This window comes from Pleuronectes platessa, chromosome 3, assembly GCF_947347685.1.
Source record: "Pleuronectes platessa chromosome 3, fPlePla1.1, whole genome shotgun sequence".
NCBI lineage: Eukaryota > Metazoa > Chordata > Actinopteri > Pleuronectiformes > Pleuronectidae > Pleuronectes > Pleuronectes platessa.
Window position 1 is genome coordinate 9,350,937 of NC_070628.1, and position 23,989 is coordinate 9,374,925.

The window sequence follows — 23,989 nt, forward strand, 5'->3', positions numbered from 1 at the left end:
CATAATTTCAACATTAATGGACCACATTAGAATCCATAAAGGCTTTCAAAAATGCACTAAAATCTTGCCAGTACATGATCAGCAGACTTTCAATACATTTTATTAAGTGAACCAAGGACACTCTGGAAAGACATATTGATACTTGGAATTAAGTAAATTGAATTGAAAAAGGTTCACATGTGTCCTTCAACAAACTTTGAAGTCACCTCTCAACTTTCTCCTGCATTTGCTGTTGCTCCTCTTTGACTTGCTTGGCAAATGTGAATATACAGTATGAATAGTTTTACAAGGCCAAGGGAGAAACAACAGTGAGGGTGGTGTGCGTGTGTTTGTGTGTGTGTGTGTGTGTGTGTGTGTGTGTGTGTGTGTGTGTGTGTGTTTGTGTGTGTGTGTGTGTGTGTGTGTGTGTGTGTGTGTGTGTGTGTGTGTGTTGGGTTGGGGGTAGGGGGGGTGGCTGAAGAAAGAGAAAACAGGTTGTCAGTGTGGTTGAACAGCAAAATAGCATTTTCTCCCTCGGGCTCAGCCTCCACAGATGTTTCATTCAGGCCCCATGGCAGGGCCACTCTAAAAAGTGCTCCAGTCCCGACACAATTCAGCCCCTTTGTGCGCTGAAGGAGAGAAGCTCAGCCCACTGTTTACTGCTCGTCCACCCCCATTCCCCCCTTGTCTAACCCCCCTCCCCATGTTAGCAGGCGGAACAATTGGGGAGGGCCTTGCCCAGAGCCGGGGCGGTGTGGCAGGTCAACAGAATGGGCTGTGAATCCTGTGCCTCTGAATCCTCAGGGTGGGTGGTCCGGCTCTCTCTCCCCTCTCCCTGAGTCTCTCTCACACACATACACAGAGAAACACACTCTCCTCTCCTCTCCTCTCACTGCTCATTAGCTCATCCACTGGCCCAGGTTCTGTGATATGGTGATAGGTGGCCCGGAGAGGAAGCCAGACGGGGGTCTTTCTTCGGGATTAGCAGACTCCCAGTAGACTCCCAGTACCTCGTCACTGTGAGCGGGTCCCGCACAGACCCGGTCAGGCCCCTCGGCAGAAGGGGCCTGCGGTGGCCCACGTGGAGCCTGCCAGTGACTGGGTGGCAGTTAACACTAATCCTGCTGCTGATTACCACTGGCATGGGGAAATAAACAGTAATAAATGAACCTACGAGGCCGAGCACACACACACCCTCACAACCCCTACCACACATTGTACAGTGATACACACGGACATGCACATCCAGAAAGGTGGTACAGATTGTTCATGTTTAAACAGATTGCTTTTCCAATTGATCATTTTATTGTTTGGTCTATTAAATTTAAGAAAATAGTGACAAATACTAACGTAGTTTTCAGTTCTTTTGTTATTTGCCTAAAAAACAAAAAGGAAAGAAAAATAATCGCGTTTGTGAGACTGCAACCAGTGCAAGTTTGGCTTTTTTCTTTCATAAATCTTTGGAATTATTTTTTACTTTTCAAAATAGTTAAATAAAAATGTCAATGTTAAGGATTTAGTTGTGAAATAATCAACCGATCTCCTCATTCCTCCTCATATTATCAGAATCTGAATCAGAATCAGAATTCTTTTATTTGCCAGGTATGTTTGCACACACAGGAAATTGCTTTGGTGTCGTTCGTTGGTGCACTCAACATAAAACAACAATATAAAAACAATTTTCCTCAGTCAGCAGGACACAAGAACATGCTATGATGTGCTCTTTATTTCCTCACAGTGAGATTCAACACCACTATTCCTATATTTAGTGATTCTTTTTTTATTTATTACCTCATTTCTTTGACAGTACATCAGACAGTCATACATACCTTCAGTAAGAAGAGAAGAGCGACTGGCATATTTCCCCCATAGTCACAGCGACATCTAGTGAGCAGAAAATAGTACTGACAGAATTGGAAAGATTTGTGAAATGTATCAGTTTCTTTAGAAAACCCAACATAAAATCTGTAATATTACCGTTGCATTATTCTATTTCCAGAAAACAACAACAAGCAAAAAATGCTATGAGACATTTATTAGATGCATGTATGCTTTCACATGTTAAAGTTGGTGCCAATGTTCCATATTCTTCACTTACAGTTTTTTTCAGTCGCTAACAAGCGTTTTTCTAAACAGTAGTCACATTTTCAAAACTCTAAACACGATTAGCACAACATCGGTCCTTTGTGGCCATACCATTCACACATTTCATGTTGTTTTCACACAATATGCAGTCAGTGAACACATTTATATAATGCTTACATTTTCTTAACAGACAAGCTATACCTCCAAACAAAATTATGGATTGTTTTTGTATTATTTACAAATGTTAACACAAAACATCCCACAATTGCAAACACAATATTCCAAACCTTAGATACAGTATAAAAACCTCTGCTTCTGTAATACAGTAATATCGGTTCTAAAACAATATATCTCAGCTGATAATAAACAAACAATTGAATAATTGACACACAGCTGATGTATGTTGGGTATATTGGGTCAACCACAGCTGATTCCACTCTGGCTTAGAATCAATGGCATTACTAAAAGGAGGACTTTGAGGAGTGATGTTTTTGGAAACAGAAACCGAAAAAGATGTCTGGACGAGGAAGAGTTAGAGCAAGGGGCCCAGGGAGAAGAGCAGGCCCAGTGAGAGGAGCAGGAGTAGTGAGAGGAGCAGGAGTAGTGAGAGGAGCAGGAGTAGTGAGAGGAGCAGGTCCAGGGAGAAGAGCAGGCCTAAGGAGAGGGCAAGGTAGAGGTATAAGAATGCATGGTGGTGGCATTCTAAGGGCTACAAGGGCAGTGGTGAGTGATGGAATTCGTGCCACTATCATTGACCATGTGATAAACCACGGTCTTTCACTAAGGGAGGCTGGTGAAAGAGTACAGCCCAATTTGGGGCGGGCAGCAGGATCACTCCTCCACAAATGTCAGGTTGGACCTTACAACACCGAGCGCCTCCTTGCTTTTCTCGATGATCTCCACCAGCGCCTGGTTCCAGAGCAGGATCAGGAGGGTGAAAACAGGAGGACCTTCGTTTTCACCTGGGACAACGTGGTCTTCCATCACTCACAAGCAGTTACAGCATGGTTTGAGGTCCACCCAAGACTGATTCGTCTATTTCTTCCACCCTATTCACCTTTCCTCAACCCCATAGAGGAGTTCTTTTCTACATGGAGGTGGAAAGTCTATGACCATCAGCCACATGACCAGTTGTCCCTCCTTGAAGCCATGGATGCTGGCTGCAGGGACATCACAGTTGATGATTGTCAAGGGTGGATCAGGCATTCCAAGCGGTTTTATCCAAGGTGTATCGCCTTGGATAACATCAGATGCGATGTGGATGAAAACTTGTGGCCTAACCCTGAAGATCGCAGGGATTAGATAAAGGAATTTTGTGCTTTTTTTTAGTTCTCCCTTTTTACTGGGCTTTTTGCTGTTGCTTTTTTGTTCATGGATATTTTGTTAACTTTACAGTAAACAATACTGTAAAACGTTTTCTGTTGTATCATACTGTAAACAGTATTTCTACTATACCTCCTGTAGTAAACAGTAAAGAAAAAAAAACTGATTCGCTTTTTACTGGAATGCTTTTGAATGTGAACATTACATGTGGATATACAGTACAGTTCCCAACCAAAAAATTTGGCGTAAAAAACAGTGGATTGCATGTTTTGCATGCAAATACCTGTAAAACTGAAACATAAAAGTCTATGCAGTTTTTGTAATGTCCACAATAGCCAGTATTTTGAAACCTGGTGTACTTTGATTGGCTGCATGTTCCTTGTGAAGTGAAAACAAGAGTTATTCTTTGAAAGAATAATTTCATTTTGAGTCAGATGTCCAGTGTTTTGGTAAAGTTAGTGTGTGCAGAGAAAGATGTCTTCTATTTTGAAATGAAGAGTTAGTATATAGTTAACAAAATGTGCTTTTGAGAAGAAAATGATCTATTTGGCCAATTGTGTTTTGTAGGTGTAAGTCTGTGTTAAGAGTTTAGAAAAAGTATTTTAAGTATAGGTTAGCGATGGAAAAAAACTGTAATGACTTGACCTTAAAGTTTTTCTTTAGTAACGAATATTAGCTGCCTCATATCGCTCTGTGGTGAGAGGAGACTTGTGAAGTATAAGAACAGATAGTGTGTTTCCTCTCACTGCGGTTAAGCAACATTTTACATCCTGCTGTGGTCACCGGCTTTGATCCCTTTTTTGCTTCTCTGAAATACAAGTGATGTTGTGAAGCAGTGAGGAAGACGAGCTACTGGACTGCGTCACCTCGGGGCGAAGAGCTTTGATAGAACATTTATCCAGACGCCTGCTGCTGCCATCGAACAAACGTAAAATGAGGTTGATTGGTCCTTCCTTCTTTATCCTGGGTAAGGCTTTTTTTGTTTTTTATAATAAATGCACCTGATAACACAGCATCAGTAATGTGTCTAATAATGAGTCAAGTATGACATTTTGTTATCAATAAGAAAACCCTGCACCTAAAGTGTTCTGTCTGGGGTCAGCAAACTGTATTAATTGATTTAATTGAATGTACTTTTAAAGATAGTTATCGATGAATATAATATAAATCCATTCGCTGTACATTGTATGAGTTAAACATTATTGAGGAAACAGGGCCACACCTTACTTACATGGCTGGTTCCCTTTAGCGTTTTGGGTTAAGAATGCCACTGTGAGGGTTTGACAAATGAGCTAATTCACAGTTTAACAGGAAACTGTCCTCTTGTAAAAAAAAACACAACCCCGTAGGTCATCTGTGCCAGAAGCTTATTGCAACCCGTAAATGCCTTTTTATTGTCGACGGGGTATACAGAGTGACAAAGTGCATGTCAGGAGGTACATGGGAGACGTTTGCCCTCAAGGTTTTCACCCACAAAGCCTTTGCACATGCTTAATGTTGTTAAAGTATTTTTTTTTTTTTTTAAATCATGATCTTTTCTTAAACTTTATCAAACTGCACAGAAAAACTGAAACTTCTGCCAGGAAGGCTTTCCAGCCTCAACCTCCTGAGGGCAAACTTCACCCAACAGCTGCTCGCAGGAGGTTGAGTCTGATAGATGGGTCCACAGAACACATTACTTTGACATGGACTCCGACATGGACTCTTTTTCATTTCCTGTTTGAAAACAATAGATGTCTTCTTTTAACCTCGAGCATTCCCCAGCTTTAACAACAACGTTATTATTATGTCCATGACAGCGAAGGTTGTCCAACCATAAAATGTTTTGATATAATCTTGTTTTTTGGTTTTAAGGCGACATTTAAGAAACAGTGTTGTAAAAGCTGTATGCTTTCCTGCAGGTTTGATTATGGCTTCGGCCACAGCAAACGAGAGCACAACCACAACCAGAGGGTTGTTCACAGTTGCACAGGGACTGAACAGCAGCCAGTATAACCTCATCACTGAAATGCCCCCCACCAACACCACCATGCACAACACCAGTATCTCCCATATCGCCAGTGATATGAACATCACCAGCCCCAACATCACCACAGCACCCTCAACAGCAGCACCCTCAACAACAGCACCCTTAACAACAGCCCCCTCAACAACAGAGCAGAAAGGTGAGAGACATTATCTGAACTGTAACCAAACGATGTCAGGTCGGAGATGTTGGACGTCAGAGACGATCTCTTCATGACCACGCCTTCCTTTGATTGTGCCTGTTTCTTTTCTTGTGTCATAACACACTTCTCTGATTCAGGTGCTGAGACTACTAAAGGTGGCATAACCAATCCCATTGGTCGAACTAAAACTACATCTGACAATAAGGAAAAAAAAGACATAAGTGAGTTGACGGTGCTGATGAACAAAGCAAACTATAAATCTGTGTTCCCTGGTTAGCCTGGCATGTTGAGATTTTCTTCATCATGTCCTCTATGTACAAACACAGTGAAATGGATGGATAGTAGCCTATTTCTAAAAAGATATTTAACTATGAGCGAGCTAAATATAGAGACCTGCTTTTTCTGCTTGTTGAATAAAATGTTTGTACTATAATAATTGATTTTGAAAACTGTGTTAAAGATGTTGCTTGGATTGACAACCATTTGTCTACAAGCCTCTTTAGGTAGCTGCTCTTGTCATAATCATACACAACCTATGTTTAGTTGTATGTCACAATTGTGTATTCAGCTCGCTCTGCCGCCCCCCAAGCGGCCATAAAGAAATCAGCTTTGCAGCTTTAAAGGTTCAGTGTGTAGACTTTAGTGACATCTAGTGGTGAAGTTTCATGTTGCAGCTGAATACCCCTTCCCCTCATCCCCTCCTTCCAAACATGACAGAGAACCTGTGGTAACTTCAGTCGGCATAAAACCTTACAAGGTGTCTAGTTTGGACAATAGTAAAAAAACATGGCAGCCTCCGTAGAGAGGACCCGCTCCCGATGTAAATATAAAGTATTATATTTAGTAATATTTAAAAATACTGTCATCCCAACGTTAAAGCTACGTGTTAACTTTATCATGTAAAGTGTCAAAATGAAAAATGTCTTTATTTCTTACAGAGCACCAAACCGGAGACACCCCTGGTGAGTTACATTTAAATCTGGTCCCGTCACCCATTATACATCTCAAATTCTAATGTAGTTGTGAGACTGTTGCTGTTGTGTCAGAGGCGCCTTCTTCTTCGTCTGTTTCCTTTCAGGTATTGTCATCCTCATTGTGATCATCCTCGTGGCTCTTGGATTTGGAGTTGCTTGCTACGTTGTGCGGAAAAGAGGAAGAGTGAGTACGGAGCGATGGCTGCTCACCTCCACCACAAGATGGGATTAGTTATAGTTATTTGTTAATAGTAACAGCTGTCAGTTAGCTTAGCCTAGAATCAAAATGAAATCATGACAAATTATATTTTGTAATTAAATGTGCAACTTTACTCGCATTACTCTTTAAACTTCTGTTTTTGTGGTGATTAATCCAGCAAGATATGGTGTGTACGTTCAGTCTATAAACTAGGCTTAGTTAATTGGCTGCTGGCTGTAGCTACATATTATCAATACTGAAATTTAGATCGAACAAACGTGGAAACAAATGTTGTCCCCCTGATGTGTGTCTACGTGTGTTTATTTGTGTTTGTGTGTGTGTGTGTGTGTGTGTGCGTGTGTTCCTACAGCGCTACTCTGTCGACTTCACGTCCAGACAAGATGAAGCCAACATCCCTCTCAGCATTGTGGACCATGAGCTTCCTGCTGATACTGTCTCTCAGAATGGTCTGTCTAACACACCCACTTACAGCAACAGAAATATCACTGATAGTATCTGTCCTTGTTTTGTTGTTTTGCACAAACACAAACTCTCTGATCACCTTTCAGGTCTGAAAACCTTTGAAAGTACAGAAACGAAAGCAAAAGAGCCCCAAGCACCTGAGGGACAGAGCAAGTCTGAGGCCGGTCAGTATGGTTTTATTAAGATATATAAAGGAAGTCACTTGCTTCAGGTTTGACTGTAAACGTGTCTTGTAAACGAGTTGCTTGCTACTTTCTTTCCTCTTTCTCAAGGTTGGTTAATTTGAGTAAAAAAGGAAGTACAATTTGTACGTGACACTGTTTTACAACATGCTGTATGAATGTCCAGATCCCGACGAAACATTTTCACATGAACAAAAATAGTATTTTTTTTCTCTACACACATTGATTTTACAACATAATACTAATAGAATATATGTAAAAAATGCACCGCGTCATTTTAAATAACTTGTCAAATATACACCACAGTGCGTTTCACACCAGTGTGGTTGTTGTGACTTTTATAGGAAGGAAATTGGACATTATGCAAGCGACCTGACTCACACAGAGCTTTTTAAAAATAGATTGTCTAAAGGTGAGATCAGTTAAGAGCCTCTACTGAAAATGTTGAAATGTTCATCAGTGAACTCACAGTTTCCTTAGTGTGGAGGGAGAACGTCCTTTAAATGTGGCCCGCAGTACTTCAGTCAACCACTGGATGGAAATGGAAGCCAAGTTAAGAAACTACCAGCCAATGCAGTTTGTCAGACCTGCAGCTGATGCCAAGACATCCTGACATTAAGCTATAATGGAAGAATGAGAGTTATTCTGGATGAAGCCCACTCTGATAACATTTGATTTCATTAGCAGCAAGTCAGAAAGTACGTCTTTAGTGTTAAGTATTCGTAAATATGAAGACTGCTTCTTCTGTGCATGGTATATTTTATGCTACTTTATGAGGTGCCTTACTGTACAATGCATCCAATCCAAAAAAACACATTCTTGCCTCTGGTCTTCCTGTTTTGACATTTTCATTTTTCGGAGAAAAGTTTCCGTTTCCTCAGAGGTCTCCCCCACATTGAGAGGTATGAGGTGCAGTCATGTCCGGGCCTGCGTCTCTGCCTTGAGCCACATTGTTTGAATGGACAGAGCTGATGGCCTCTTTGAAAAGAGCCGCTTTCTTTCTAATGGGAAAGTAATAATACAACTTTTGCAGCATTCACAGCAGAATTTAAACCATGCACTTGGATTGGCTGCTATTTTGAATGCAAACAGATTTATCTGATGAGAACTGATTGTCCAGCAGGTCTCAGACTCAGTTGTTTTGTATCTCAAGGGTTTCAGTCACTGGTGGAGAAAAGAAGAAACCAGCCAGACATTTAAAAAGCTACAAATTCTACCTGAGAGCTTATCGTTTATAGCCCCTAAATGTTCATGTAGAGGACAAGACAGAAAATAACTCTGCTGACACACAGCCACACCATTGAACCATTGTAAATTGATGTTTGCAAGCCACTACAGCAAAAAGAGACAAAACATAATCAGGAATCAGATTTGTCACCTTCTGTGAATTCACTGCAAGTACTTATTTTATTTATTTTACTTTAAAGGAACATTTATTGCAATTTAAACCTCTTTTATGACAACGTTTTTTATTAGAGTATCATTCACAAGATGAGCCCAGATGAAAAAACAGGCCAAAAACGTACCATTATTTATATAAATGACGACCATTCAAACCCAAACACACATTCACACAGTGTACGTGCAGCATTTACTCTACATCACTCCCACATTACCAGCACAGCCATCAGTGCCGGCAGTGTGCAGCAACTCGTGGCCCCAAGCATGTTTTACCTGTTGCAACCGCCCCTGGTGAGAAGGAGGCATACTGGTGTTACATTAGGTTCAGTCCACAATCAAAGGGAACTGTTACCCTGAGGAACAAAGCAGACAACCATTAAGAGGCACATCCAGGTATTTCCATTCCCAGTCCGAGTGTATGACGTGAGAAAACCGGGAATCGGGGGCAACAGTCCACCTGTAACCGAGCGTTAGTCAGCCGCCATAAAGCAGACAGACCTGATGGTTTTGTGCAGGTTGGAATGTGGCCTGAGGAGCCATGTTAGCCGTAGCATTATGTCTCGGGCCGCGGTCACCTTCCTCTCCCCTCCATCTCCGCTTTCCCTCCACCTAACCCGGGTCAGATAATGATGGGGCCGCCCTACTTTCCCACAGTCTCCAACAGCTGCATGGTTGTAGCTCATTAGCAACTGGTCAGTAATCAGCCGCCTCATTACCAACATGGTGCCCCCCCCCCCCCCCCCCTTCAAATGCCTTTGCCCAAGAAAAAGTCCCCCAACCCCCCAGACTTTCAGAGAGAGCAAAACCACTTCAGGCTACATGAGTGAAAATACTGTTATTATGTGGCAGCTAAACACAGAACACACTGACTCTACACAGGCAAACTGCCGAGTCACAGGAGGTTGAAATGACAGAGAGAGATGTCTCAACAACGTTACAGAATTGATTTGTTGCGACAGTTTAACACACCATAAGAAAACGCAATACGGGACTGTTATGTCTTTCCAATGTATGTCAATATGACTCAGCTCATGTTGTTTTCATTTATTTATCATGCTAAACTGATACAGTCGCTTCAATGCTCCATGAGAGGCACTGACTGAAATCTATGTGGTTTGCTTTTTTGTTTGTGGGGTTTGTCTTTCGCAGCCGAGGCTGACAAATCTGTGGTCGACCCCGGCGGGGAGTCTGCAGCCGCGGCCTCTTCTCCACACGACTCTGAGGACAAACCCAAGGAGGACGTGGCCGAGCCGAGTCCGACTCCTGCACCTGTGCAGCCGAGCGCAGAGGAGAAAACCGACGACGAAGGCACCGTCTCCAACAAGACCTCAGTGGAATCGCTGAGGGAGACAAATGAGAACAACAGCAACGGTGCTGACTTCAGACAGACGACAGGTTGGTATTTAAAGGATTTGGCCACCTAATAGAAATGTAAGACAACATTGCAAACCTTTCATAGACAGTTTACAGCACACACAGTGCATTGTGTTTGATGCAGTGCAGCCCTGCTTGGGGTTTATTTTGACAGAATAGTGAGAGTGACAGCTCCTTTACTGGTTCGGGTCTCAGTTCCAGTTGACTGCAATGTGCCATTTCCACTCATTTACCACCTACTGGGTGACAAAACTGAGAATGTACAACTTCCTTTCTTGCGCAACTTGTAAAGATTGGTTCACGTTTTTTTCAAGAACATTAATATATAGCAGACATACATATGTACATTAAAATGTATGCAAAGAACTGTATACTACAATTTCTTAAGATATAAGATCAGAATTGATAGGATAAAAACAAAATACTTTATTATTCCTTAAGGGGGAAAGTCACCTTACAAATAGGACAGGGTGACATTCAGTTCCTATTAATAGTACACATGGAGGGATGCAGAGATTTTAGTGTAATGACTTTAAATGAATTGCAAAATGTTCAGTCATAGATTATTTGGTGTTTACTTTAGATCCTCCATTTTTTTTCCAGCAAACTATTGTTTTTCAAGTTTAACATCACTTTTTTACTTCTTTGTCTTTTGAGCAGAACTGGATTCGAGCAGCATTTTCAGGGACGTCCCTCTTGACTCTCCAGTGTGACACCAGTGCCTCGCTGTCCTGAATGCCATTACTCACCATCGTGGTAAGACCAGCGTGCATGGATCAGTTCCTCTGATCCAGCTCAGCCAGTTCATGTGTTAATACAGAAAAAAACTTCAGCCCAAATATCCACATCCATACATCACTGGATGCAGGAGGATATAGTGATAATTTATTATTTGTTTATTTCCTCATGAACTATAACCATTACCTTTTTCATATTAAAATTTGCTGGGGTATTGGTTATAGATGTCATAATCATTAATTCTAAAATTATCTAAATCTCATTGAAAACCTATTGTCCAGCAGTTTATAAAAACAATACGGAAGCTGCATCCACTTAACCTCATTGTATACAAGCTATAGTTTTTCTTTAATTTCGAACTGTGTGCTGATCACTTTGACTCAAACTCACTTGGTTTTTCCGGTGCTGTCAACTGCATCACTCAGTATCCGTCATTATCATCACGTGAACAATGATCCACACTTTGTGCGACAGGTGATGACAACTGAGCAAACTCAACTCACTCATGCAGACAGGTTGAAAAAAGCTAGTAAGTGAACCTTGAGTTCAGACATGGAGATGATTCGTCTCATGCTCAAAACAATTATGAAAAAGCAGTTGCTCTTTTATATGAATGTTTCAAAACCACTTCCTGTCTATCAAACCACTGTATTTCTGCTCACGAAACCACATTTGGCTTCCTTCCTTTCTCCCCCCCGGTGCGTCCTCATCAATCCTCCAATCAAAGAGGAGATTCTTCTCACACGAGTAGGAACACGAGGCCCTCTCAGTCTAATCATCATGTGCTTCAGGATGTGAAGATCCACATCTGCACCTGTGTCCTCCTCGCTCTTCCCATCCGCTCACAGACACCCCGGGTCGAAGCCCGAGGCCTCGAGGAATTCACACTGCTCTTAACAGCTGATGATAAGCTCACATCTTAGACGCTAACCGCTCAGGAGCTCAGTGTTAGCAGTCACGGATCATCTCCGTTCTCACCAAAACACAAGCTTCAGAAATCTCAAGCATCTCCATTCAGGCAGGGATCTGGTTCTCTATCTGTTCACATAGCGAGAGGAAAACCTTCAAACGTAAAGTGTTTGTTGTTTACCTTTGTGTCGTGAATAGCCCACACAGCTTTGCAATGTTCACCTCCACATGTTGTCTTTTGGTATCCCACATGCTCTGCATAATAATAATAATAAAAGCAATGATACTACTACTACTTAAAAAAAAGTAATTCATATAAGAGAACACATTTGAAGTAACATAACATGTTAACATGAAATTTAAAAGAAAAGGAAATAGAAAAGCAATACAGAATAGTTAATAGTATAAAATAGTAATCCTTAAAATTTCAATAGGGCGTCACTCGGGCCATAAAAATATATATTTCACTGACAGTAAGCTACGTGTAATCTTCTGGCGAATGGGCTTCAACCTTTAAATCTTTTACTTAGGTCAGTTTAATGCTGAACTTTTCTGACTTCTCAACTCTCAGCTCTAAATTCCAATCTGCTTTTCCAGCTGGTAAAATCCACATTAATTGAGGACTGAAACCAGATAAACATCATAATGTGTTTACTTTATCTACTTTAAACCATCATCTTACCTTAACCTTAAAGACCAGCAGGTTGACCTAATTTGTCAGCGTCCAACCTCTTTCAGCAGAGGCGCACCGTGACCTCATCAGGGGCTCAGTTTCAAAACAAACTCCACTAAACTGTTTGGGAAACAATTAGCTCGTCCACTCGCTCCCATTTGTTCGGTGCACGGTTCCTGATGTGCTGATGGGGGGGGGGTTAAGAGACTGGCTTCCTCAGAACTCCACTGACAGATTTAGTATCTTTGTATTTTGTGACAGAACGGTCATTTATATTCCTGGAAGTTTCTTTCCACCCATTCATTAGACCTTTACAGATGTAATAAGTAACAATTCTCATTAGAATCTCTAAAAATGACTAGACCTATATTATTAAATTATCCACTTGTGTACTTACACGATAATTACTACTATTATCCAAAATGTTTCCAACAATCAAATCCAGTGAAATACACAATTCTTTTTAAAGGTAACGGGATCAGTCGCTTTTTGATTGCATCATATCCGCTTTACTTGTTGCTCTAACTTGTGTGAAAAACGATGGAAACACACACCTGAACATTCTGCTGTTTTTCAACTGAACTCTTTGTGTTGGTCACTTGTAATGGATCATTCAGTGTCCTTCACTGCTCAATGTGTATAAAACTTTAAGACATTAACTCATCGGTGATCATGATCTGCACCTGAGACGTATCAGGTAGATTTTCATCGACACTGTGCTGGTGAAGACCACAACTCCCATGATCCCACGCAGCTTCACAGCATCCTCAAACTAAGTCTTTTGTTATTTATTTGGATTAAGAGAACCCTTAAGAGTTTTATATTGAAAGCAATCCTCTACTGTATTAAGTTTAACTTTAAAACACACAATAAAACTCCATCAACCCTAGCTGTTAGAGAAGAAAGACGAAAAGATTATAAAGAGTAGACCAAGTGGTAAATTAACGTTTCCGCCATCGTCAGCCTCGAAACTGCATGTACAGCACATCCTGCCGGTGAAGCCCTTTGATGACGCAGGTCTAATTGCTACGTTCACTTCTCTGCAATTGTGTTGAGTTTTAATTTTCAATTTTCTTTGACCAAAACTTGATGGTCTGTGGAAGGAAGTGCTGGGAGGAAGGGGCCGAACCATGCTTCTCCATGCAGCTGTTTTTCCTCTTGTAGTGTGAAGGGAGTGTCTGTCTGTGTCTTTCCGACAGTCCCTCCCTCCTGTAAAGCTGCCCAGGTGTAACGCTCTACCTGCCAGTCTCAACCACATCAAAACCCACGAGCAGGAAGCCTCACCTCACTGTTATTACTGAGATAGAAAAAATGCAATCACTGCATATACGCCATTGTCATCCTGGCCACAATAAATCTGTGTTTAGACCTTCAGTGCTGCCCAAGAAAAGCATATTTATGACGAGAAAGGAGAAAGTGGCAAAAATCAAGAAAAGTTTTTATTTCATGCTTCTTCACATATTTCATTCTCCTGACGACACACACACACAAAAGGCCCTGAGATAAACGACCCTCTTCAGCCTCAGAACCTTAACCCAGCTCGTCTTCGTGACCTTCCTCTGAACCGGCAGCAGCAGCTCCTTCCAGTAATGAAGACCCCACAAATAAAACAAGCTGCTTCTGGCCGACTACAAGCCTCGCTTGTCTCACACGGTTAAATCTCGGTCTGTCACTCTCTTTTCCTTCCCTCCTCCTAGCTGTGAATTATTCGGCCCAGGCGGTGCACAAACATTTTCCTCCATCAAAACATGAAAGCGGAGCTCTGACTGGAAAATAACACAGTGAAGTCCCGGGTCTAATTATGCTGGTTTAGTTTATGAGCTGTCACTTCATATCCATTATCCAGCGGCGCAGTATTTGCAAACAGCTCCTCGACCTCAGTTTCCAGCCCGGTCATCACTTCCCGACCCAGGTGGGAGTGAGTCAAGAGTTTTTTTTTCCTTGACAGTTTTTCCTGGATTGCACAGAATAGTTTCTCACAGTGTGAAAGGATTAATTTGTCTATAAATGCATAATCTTTAACAAGAAGTTTAAAAACTCTTCCATCCTAAATGGACCAGAAGATGGGGCTTCAATGCAACTCTGTGTATTTCAGGTCCAGGAAGGATGATGACAAAGATACATGTGAAGATATTCTCGGGTCGTTTAAAGAGAAACATCCTTCATCTTTGAGTCCAAACCTGAGGCATCTTCACTTCCAGCCTTATATATAGCATGTTTGACAGCTCACCAGCAGCTGTTGCACAGCTGTTGTGTTACCTGCTGTCACATGCAAGGGTCAGCAACATGTGGAATCACAAATAATTAAGTGGAACAAGTTATTGCTTTATTATATTTCATCCAATCTCTATCAGACTGACTACAAATTAGCCTCTGGGGGCAACAGCCAATATTTTGGGGGTTCCAATGTAGAATTCGAGTATCAAGGTCAAAATGTCATCTTTCATATCTGCCCTACACATACAGCACAATGAATTTCTGCTTCTTTAAAACACAAACAGTGATACTTTATGTTGGTTCTTTAGGCCCAGACAACACTTTGGTTAATTGCTATCAAAAGTTATCATCATGTGAATGAAGAAAAATCTAAAAGCTGAAAGATAAAGATGCATTTGGGTCGATGTGTTCTGCCTCATTTGCTCTTCACAGTCAATCTCTTACAGTTGTAGTACATGAGGCACCATCACACAGACACATAGCTAGATCCACTACATCTGAAGAAGATGTGCTCGAGTTGATGATTGCAACTTAAGGCAACGCTGTCTCAGAAGAGGAATGATTTTGTAGGACGTTTTCCACAAATACATTAAGAACATAGACCAAACATAGATGCTGCTTAGATTATGATGTTTGTTTCTTTTGCTACATCTTGGAGTGGATGGCGGGTCCACCAACTTTGGAAACCAGTGTTTGCATCCTGAGTCCATCATGAGGTTTAACTCGGGTTTAGAATACAAAACGTTTCTGGTTGCTGTCAAGAAGCATGTGGATGGATTCCTTCCTTTTTGTTTATGTGCACAACATGTATTAACCTCAAAATGTGGGTTTCCTGTCCTATGCCTATAATTCAAAACCACAGGTCCTGGCTTTTTCCTCCCTCTGTTCCTTGACCTGAAGAGGTGCGGGCTATGTCCTCTCCGTGGGTCATAGCTCAGACCGTCCTAATTAAAGGGTCCACAGTGAATAATGTGTCCTCAATGTCAGAGTCAACATGGCTCACATTCTTTGGCTGTCATTGAGCAAGTCCCGACAGAATTGGATGTGTAGCGGCTGCTGTGATGTGAGATGCATTTCAAGAAGACCACAGCACATGACACAACCTGAAATACATTGGGAAAAAATATGTTATTGACAAAAACAGACAGAGACATGAAAAGCTGTTCACTGGCTGGTGTTAATGTCATTTTAGAACAGAGCCTCATTCATCCATCACTGATCTAATTTATGATATATTCAATTTCATCTTGTTTCATATCCTGTAGCTAATCACTTATTACTTTATTTACGATTGATACATCATTTACTTTTCCTGTCATTAATGAGCCATTAATTAGAGAAACATTTTGTAGACTACAGTTATAAATGTTGAGTGTATCATTTCGATTCTTATATTTATTATAAGCTTTCTATCTACAGGAGGCTGAGCTGATTGTAAAATTAAATTTGTTCTAATTAATAGTTTATAATGATTAAAGGTTTTTATACAACAGCACTAGGTAATAATAAGGTTATTATAACCCATTTACAACAGGAGGTTTATTAGACAGTGGAACTGAAGAAAGATATTAAAAAGGCAGTGGTCTCTTAATGGATTTCTCACTTCTACTTTTCCTGATGCTTCTATTTTAAGGCATGGCTGAGTATGCATGGCCTTCAGCTTGACTGTTCACACCGTAAAAAGATTTTCTAGATTCTTCCTTTGTTCTTCGGTCCATACGTTGGCTGGTGGCAAGCAAAACATTCATGGGGCTCAGTTTAGCGGTGCATGTTTCACTTCTTCTCACCGGGCTCTCAACAAAGGCAACGAGGAGGGGGCGTAACACAACGATAATAATTTGTTGAGATCACAGCATGACAGTTTGCACTCCAGTCCTATAATGTGGACTCACTGTGGATTCAGGTTAACAGTCACACCTTTGACATTTCGTGATCAACTGACTGAGCTGCCTCTGCTCTGCCTGGTTACTAACGGTCACTGAGGCTTTGTTCTCTCGGGTAATTCACCTTCTGCGACCAGGAAACAGGTGTCCAGTTTATGTTGAAGTAATGACAACTCACTGCAGCTCAGAAATTTGTCAAGATGCTGCACAGGACTTTGGTTTATGTTGCTGATTCCCTGGGGAATTTACCATTCATCCAATAAGTCTGGACCAAAGCGGTGGATCAAACAAATGATTGTCCAATGATTATAAACAATTTTCACAGCAGCCTTTTTGACATGAAGATGGACACAGGTGTTACCACATTAATTGAGGCTGGTGGAAACATTCCTGGCCTGACTTTGTGCAGTTGCTGTGATCAGGCCTGTTGAGGCCTTCTCACAGACAGACCTTCATTCACCTGCTGGTATCACACTCTGGCATCGGCTCCACATTCCTCGGGCAGCGTCAAACTGTCAGCGTCACATTGTGACTTTATTACATCTTTGTTATTCACACACAGGGGAGAACCTCAGATGATGCTGACTCATCAACAAAGTGTTAAAACGTGACGCTTCCGTTGTTGGGATGTGTTATGATGCATGGAACGTGTTGAATGTTGAAACATGAAACAACTAAAGAATTGAATTGAAGTGTCCACAGATAATCAGGAGACTCCGACTCCTTTGGAGGAAGAGCAGAGAATCTCCGGAGTTCAGTGCATGTCTGAAACAAGCTTCAGTGAACTCTCTAACCACTAAAGGCTTGTTACTTTATCACCATGTCTCCTTGAACCCCAGGATTTAACTGTAGCTGGCGGGCTAACTGGTGACATGTTGACCAGTTTTGAGTGATAGTCGGTTGCAGCATCTCTGACCTTCCACCACTTTTTATTGTCCCAGGTTACTGACTGCATCACAGGTTGATATATTCATCATTATGTAAAAAACATAGACCAGTTCAGGGAGGCATGATGTTATGTTGTAGGTATGCGTTAATGTCCTGTCACACTATCAGCAGTGTCGATTTTAATTGAACGATTAAACTTCTACTTCATGTTTTTTCTCCCCACAAAGGGCTTCATATGCAAATATCCTCAATAACAGCTTCCACAACTCCCATTGTTTCATCCACACAGGACAAACCACTGCAGGTTGTGTTGGTTTGCTCTTTGTGACTGACTGAAAGGGATGCACATGCACAAGGGATTCAGTAGAGAATTTTCTCCTACACTCCCAAATCCCCCTTGGAATGCCCAGTCTTTCAGCAGCCAGGTTTCACTGCGGTGGCCGACTGGTCTCCACAGATCCCTATCTGTCCCTGTGGCTCAGCTCAGCTCGGCCATGGAGACTCAGATCAATGTGAAGTCTCACCTGCAACCTGAGCCCCGCTGGTCACGTTACTGCTCTAAGACCACAGTCTCTATACGGGATGCTGTTCAGATTAACTCAGGTCAATTTTGAGATTGTGAGTTTGTGAGAACAAAACACTTCTTTGACGGATACAACAGGGTTTGAGTGGGTGTCAACGTGTGAGCTCCAAACCCCTGTTGAAAGCATCAAGCGTTGTCTTTAAGTAATTGCTGTAAAGAGACAATTGACAGAAATAGATAACAGCTTTGGACAAATATTTGGATAAGTCCAAACATCCCAATGCTGTTGTCACTTCACCTTTCTGGCACAACAGTGGGATTTTTGCAGCAGCTTAATGGCTGTGCATAAATCACATCAATAGATCTGGAGTGAGATTATGTCAGCAACCCTTTCCCTCAAACAGATGTTTCTCCGCAGAGGTCAAAGGCCGTGGCAAAGGCCTCATAAACTTGGCCAAAGCAGAAGTTGCAAGTGGAAAAAGCAGTAATTGCAGGACACGTGACTGTGGGACAAAATATGTTGTCTTCTTCACTCATCTGTTCTATTTCTCTCTCTCTCTCTCTCTCTCTCTCTCTCTCTCTCTCTCTCTCTCAGATGGAAGAAAAGAGTCGTAAACTCAAACGACCAAAGGACACGTCTTCTCATACGCTGTGAGAAACTCCATTGGCTGGGGCCTCTGGTTAGAATTTCAGTTATTGTCACAAAACAGCTTTTTATCAAAGTAAATGTCACCTGAGTTCAACAACTTACAGATTTTATATTCAAGAGGATTTGCATGGAGTGAAAATTGTTGAAATCAGATTAACTGGTTTAATAGACTAAATGTTAATATTTCTGGTTACCTTTTGCTGTAAGGTGCAGATACAAAAGGCTTTTAAATTATTATTAATGACTCTTTGAAAGCTAATTCATAATGTTAATTAGTTAGTTCATGTTGTTATATTGATGTGTAAATAGAAGCATTTGCAGGCATGTGCACTCCCACTTCGGATAAGATATGCATAAAAGTGGGCTTGCAACTCGATAACTTAAAACTTTTCCTGTTTACACTTAACAACTAAATATATCAGAAGATTTTTTTTCATCAAATAGTATTTTAATATGTAAACCTACTAGACAGGTCAGATTTAAATCAGTGTTTTCTTCTTTTTTTGTACATGTTACATTCTGCTTTTCCACAATATTACCATTCAGCAGTAGTGAAGTTTGTATTATTTCCCAAAATTGCTATAATGTGAATGTCATTTGATTGTATTAAATATAACTTTGTGCCGCATGTTTATGGCCTGATTCATACTTTTTAACTAGCAGGCTGTTATATATGAAGGGCAAAATGGTGACATATCTAATTAAATAAATAAATAAAGACAGATATATCATTTTTTATCACAAACTTATTATTTCTTTGTACTTGTTTTTGTCTTTCATAGTTTAACTGAACGACCTGTGGTAAACATAAGACCTGATATTTCTCCTCTCGTTGTCAATTTATCAGCTCTATTAGCATCTGTTAAGTTTAACACACTGCGTCTCTGCCGACTTTTACAAACTCCTCTTCACATCGCCCCACACAGGTTTAACTGTATAAGAGCAAACAGGAGCTCCAGGTACAAATACATCGAGTTCAAAGTGACGCTGTTAAAAGTCAGGAATCCCCCCCCCCCACACACATTGTGCTGCACACATTCCTGGGTCAGTAGCCGGGTTTCTCTTTTTAGAACCAGTGTTGTCGAGGGCTAAATGGGCATTTGCATCATACCTATGCTAATTAAACCATAAACAGAGACTTAGATGGAGGAAGTATAAAGTTTGTATTGTGCTGTATATTGAATATGTCAGTGTGAGAAACTGATAAAATATGAATTTGCTATTTAATGGACAATAAAGCTGAATATATTTGTGTGGGGTTCGAGCTCATCACTAAAGAAACAGCCTAATTATATGACTTTAATTTCATGAGCCACATAATATTTGTATTATATCCATCTACAGTGGTGTGTTGCCCAGTGTTTGGGGCGGCTCCAGCTGCTATGTATATCCATCCTGTTTCCATGGGCTTCTGCTCTCCTTTAAAGACGAGTGAGAGCGTCGGGCCTATATCAATCTGCCCGCAGGATGCTTTAATCCACCATTAAGCGGATGAAATGTTGCACTGAGCCGTGGCGCAGCAGTGATGGCAGGAGCGGTTCTAAAATTTGTGCTCGTCCCCGGTCAAACCTGACCACAGTCATGGACACCCTGCACCAAACCACCCAGTGCAGCAGAACACAAACCTCTTCCTCCCCGGAACTGGATCCAAATGTCTCAGGTCTCAAGATCCTCTATTTATACACTGTGTATATTTACAACAGGCCGGATGATTAGGATGCTAGCAAGTAGCGCGCGAGCAAAAGAAAATGTAGGCCCAATCTTCTTTGGCTATTCTAAGGAGACAAGGAGTTTATGGGGGGTGAGCGACCTCTCTGATGTCAAAGCTCGATTTCAAAGAATCTATCGGAGCTGCTTTCCTGAGCCACTTCACACATTCACCTGTTGATCCTTTAATTTTTTTTTCTTCGTAACCTTTATTTAATCAAGTAATCTTAGTCAGATTCACATCTGTATCGTAAAAGAGCTTTGAACTTTATGTGTTTCTTCATCTGATAGGTGCAGTGCTCATTAATATACAAACAAATTATGACCCAAGGTTTTTCATCGTTGTCCCTATAGCCAGATTTAACAAGGCAACCTGAAATAAAACAAAATTAGCTGATCTTATATAATTACAAATAACTACAGATAATTCATGTGCCACAAACCCATGATTAAAACACTAAGGCCGACTCTTTAAATCTTGACCAGCTGGACAGATGTTTGACAGTGGTCTAAAAGGTTGAGATCTTCTGGAGTGATAAACGTTAAGGACGTGCTCGGAATGAGAAGAATGATCTCCAGAACTACACTGGGGAATGTTGTAATGATTTAAGTTTATTAAGACAGATTTCCTGAACTGTTTGTGACACCAACTCAACCCAAGTGTCACGATTACAGCAGAATATTCCCTCTGCACATTTCCATTTTGTCAACAGGAAAATAAAAAATTACTCAACAGATGTCCTCTGAACTTGGTGGAATGAAGGGTAATGACCCAAGATGGTTTTTTTGGTGCAAATCTGGACAAAGGGGCACATCCAGGAATTTTCTTATCACATTCTTTAACATATCGGGAACATTTCTTTTTTCGCAGGGAATAATTTGGCATATTTAGGGGACTGATATCTATGTATCTGTGTAATTTTGTGTGGCTTTTATTTGAATTATTTAGCCTTGACAGAGGTATGAGTTACACTTTGGCCGTTCTAGTTTATAATCTATCTTCATATGCTATTTTCTTCTCTCGGTTCTACAGCCAAAATGTAATTTTAGTTCAATTTGTATGATTTTTTCAAATTAGAGTGTCACTTATTGCCTTGTATTATAACAGTATGATCAAAGTTGCTGCACCATCAAGAATAAGAATCTCTACATTCCCCTTGAGTCCCTGGAGCATGGTTGAAATGACACATAGCCGCAATACTGACGTGATGAAAACATGACCCAATATGACAAAACGTGTGATTAAAAAGAAAAGGAAAGCACAGGTGTTTGCTTCAGATCTTTCCCGTCTGTGTTATTTAAAGAAAACAAGTTTCTGAAGAGCTTAACAGTGTTGGAGAGCGATGGAGATCTGAACCCGCTTTCATCTTGACGGACGGAACAACTGCACCGAGAGGAAAGAGAGCAAACCCCGTCCTCCCTGCTGAGGATACAGGGATGGGATCCGCGCCGGCTTTGTTTTCCATCTATCATGAGGTCATTAGCGGCTGCTGTCATCGTGAGCCGCCCCCCCCCCGGATGAGGAGTCGATCACATGCAGCGGCACTGGCCTCCACCCAGCGTCTCTCTCGGTTTACCTTAGGCGCTCGCTAAAGGCATGTTGTGTCTTCCATTTCTAAATTGGACAAAGTCAAGTTAATGTCTATTTGAATGTCACATTGCAGCTCAAAGCCAAACTTCTACAGTATGTTGGCTGAGGAGGACGTTTCATTTCTCATGTTTCACCACCAAAGAAAGAATATCAGAATCTGTTGTGAATTCTTGCCTCTCGATATTTTGCCGGACACACCCTGAGAGCGATGTGAGTGAAATCCAAGAATAACAGAGTATAAAAAGAGTGCAGGGTTTGTTTCTATAGTGACTCCCCCATTGCTGCTGCTGCTGGTGGTGGTGTGTCCCCTTTTTATTCTTGGCTGGTCAAGTGAGGAGGGCAAGATTTATTTAGAGGATGCAATGAAAAGTGTGATACAGAATGCCTGGATGCAAATGGCATGTCTGCTATTTGGCCCACACTCATAAGGGAAGGTTACCGAGCGGTTCACAGTGTTGTCCTAAACAAATTATCGTGTCCAGTAAAGAGAGGAACGTTTACAGCAGGGATAACTTAAATAGTCACAGTTAGCGTTGAAAATAAGTTTAATTCATCAGTAGCTTAAAGGTGTCATTACAGATTTAAAACCTTGAATCAAAGAGATTTATTGATCTTTACTGAGTGCTTGTCATGATAAACCTAAATATGTATTTGTCTATTTAAAAAATGTAGTTAAGTAAAAGATCAGTCCTTCTTCACAGGGATGTTCCATCGTTACATAATTGATTGTAAAATGTTAAAACGTCATAAATTCCAAGAGAGAGAGCGAGGGAACTGTGTAAAAATGTTTGAGCAATGCACACAGATCACTTCATCGAGTGTCAGGCCCGACTCAAAAGATGATCCATAAAAGGCTACTAGGTATTTTTATCTTAACTTGACCTTGTGCAACACACTGAGTACACATTCTCACATTCTCACCGCGGCCACTGTGACGGTCCGACGTCTCTGTGCCGAGCTTTGACTGTTTCGCCGCCGAAAAACCACAACATGAATATAATTTATAGACATTTAACCTCCACCAGAGAAACTTAAAGGGTTGTTAGAATGAATCACAACATTACACGTCAAAATCTTAAGTCGTGCACTTCCAGTATTAATAAAGAGGGGTTTCCCATCGGAAGCTGTATGACTCAATCACAGCTGTGCAGTAACTCATGTAGATAAACCCGCCGCGTCTTTAAAAGCCCTTATTTGACAACACTAAGCACCTGGGCAGTATTTTGGCTGTGTTGTGTTTTCTCTGTGTTTGTGTGTGTGAGGGACCAAACAGTGTTCACACACCTGTCCTGCCAGCTGATGCCAGGTCATTGTCCCTCACTGCAGGACCACTGGTCCCTCCGGTGCCGGGGCGTCCCTCTGACGCCACCTCACAGCCGCTCCGACCCCTGAACTAAAAACGAAAGCTACTGGATGATCATTTCACACAGTTCTTGTGTGTCTCTCATTTTGTTGTTGACAGAGTTTGCAAATTTTGTGAATTGTAACGACTGGTTTTTTAAGTTAGAGCCAAGGAAGAATGTTGTAAAATGTACATATATATATTTAATCTAGATTCTTTCTTGACCATCTTTGTAACAATGAATAAAAGAAGTTTATGATATTATTAATGAATAATTACATTTCTACATTTCACCTATTGACTGACAGCTGTAAGAGGCTAAATTATGCAGTTACATCAGTGTGTGAAATCACACAGGTCAGTGATGATACATAAGAGTGTAGAGCCGACAAAGAGACTTTTAAACCACTTGTAAAACTAAAACTTTATCAAGATGAACCTCATTTCTTCTCTTAATTTCTTCAATTTTAAATGCAATGGGTTGAATAAAGCAAAAACCCTTAACTTACAGTAAAATGATCATGTGCACAGTAATGTCCTTTTAAAAGCTAAAGAAAGAATCAGTGGTAATAGTTTTTTAGTACTTTATAAATAAAATGAAAAGACTATATAAATAACAAATCTATATCACATTAATAAAACTTAATAAAACGTAAAATTTGCTCAACCTTGGAGAGACAGTGTTTCTGAATGAGCTGATT

General features: G+C 41.0%; 1 protein-coding gene across 1 annotated transcript; it reads left to right on the forward strand.

Moving 5' to 3' along the window:
- Positions 1-4,180: 4,180 nt before the first annotated feature.
- On the forward strand, positions 4,181-19,397 carry si:dkey-27h10.2 (uncharacterized). The gene is made up of 10 exons (XM_053419227.1): positions 4,181-4,354; positions 5,289-5,552; positions 5,693-5,776; positions 6,494-6,517; positions 6,634-6,713; positions 7,099-7,195; positions 7,298-7,375; positions 9,944-10,189; positions 10,829-10,924; positions 18,595-19,397. Exons 1-9 carry the CDS (start codon positions 4,321-4,323, stop codon positions 10,879-10,881), a joined length of 960 nt encoding a protein of 319 aa, XP_053275202.1. The 5' UTR covers positions 4,181-4,320; the 3' UTR covers positions 10,882-10,924; positions 18,595-19,397.
- Positions 19,398-23,989: the final 4,592 nt, after the last annotated feature.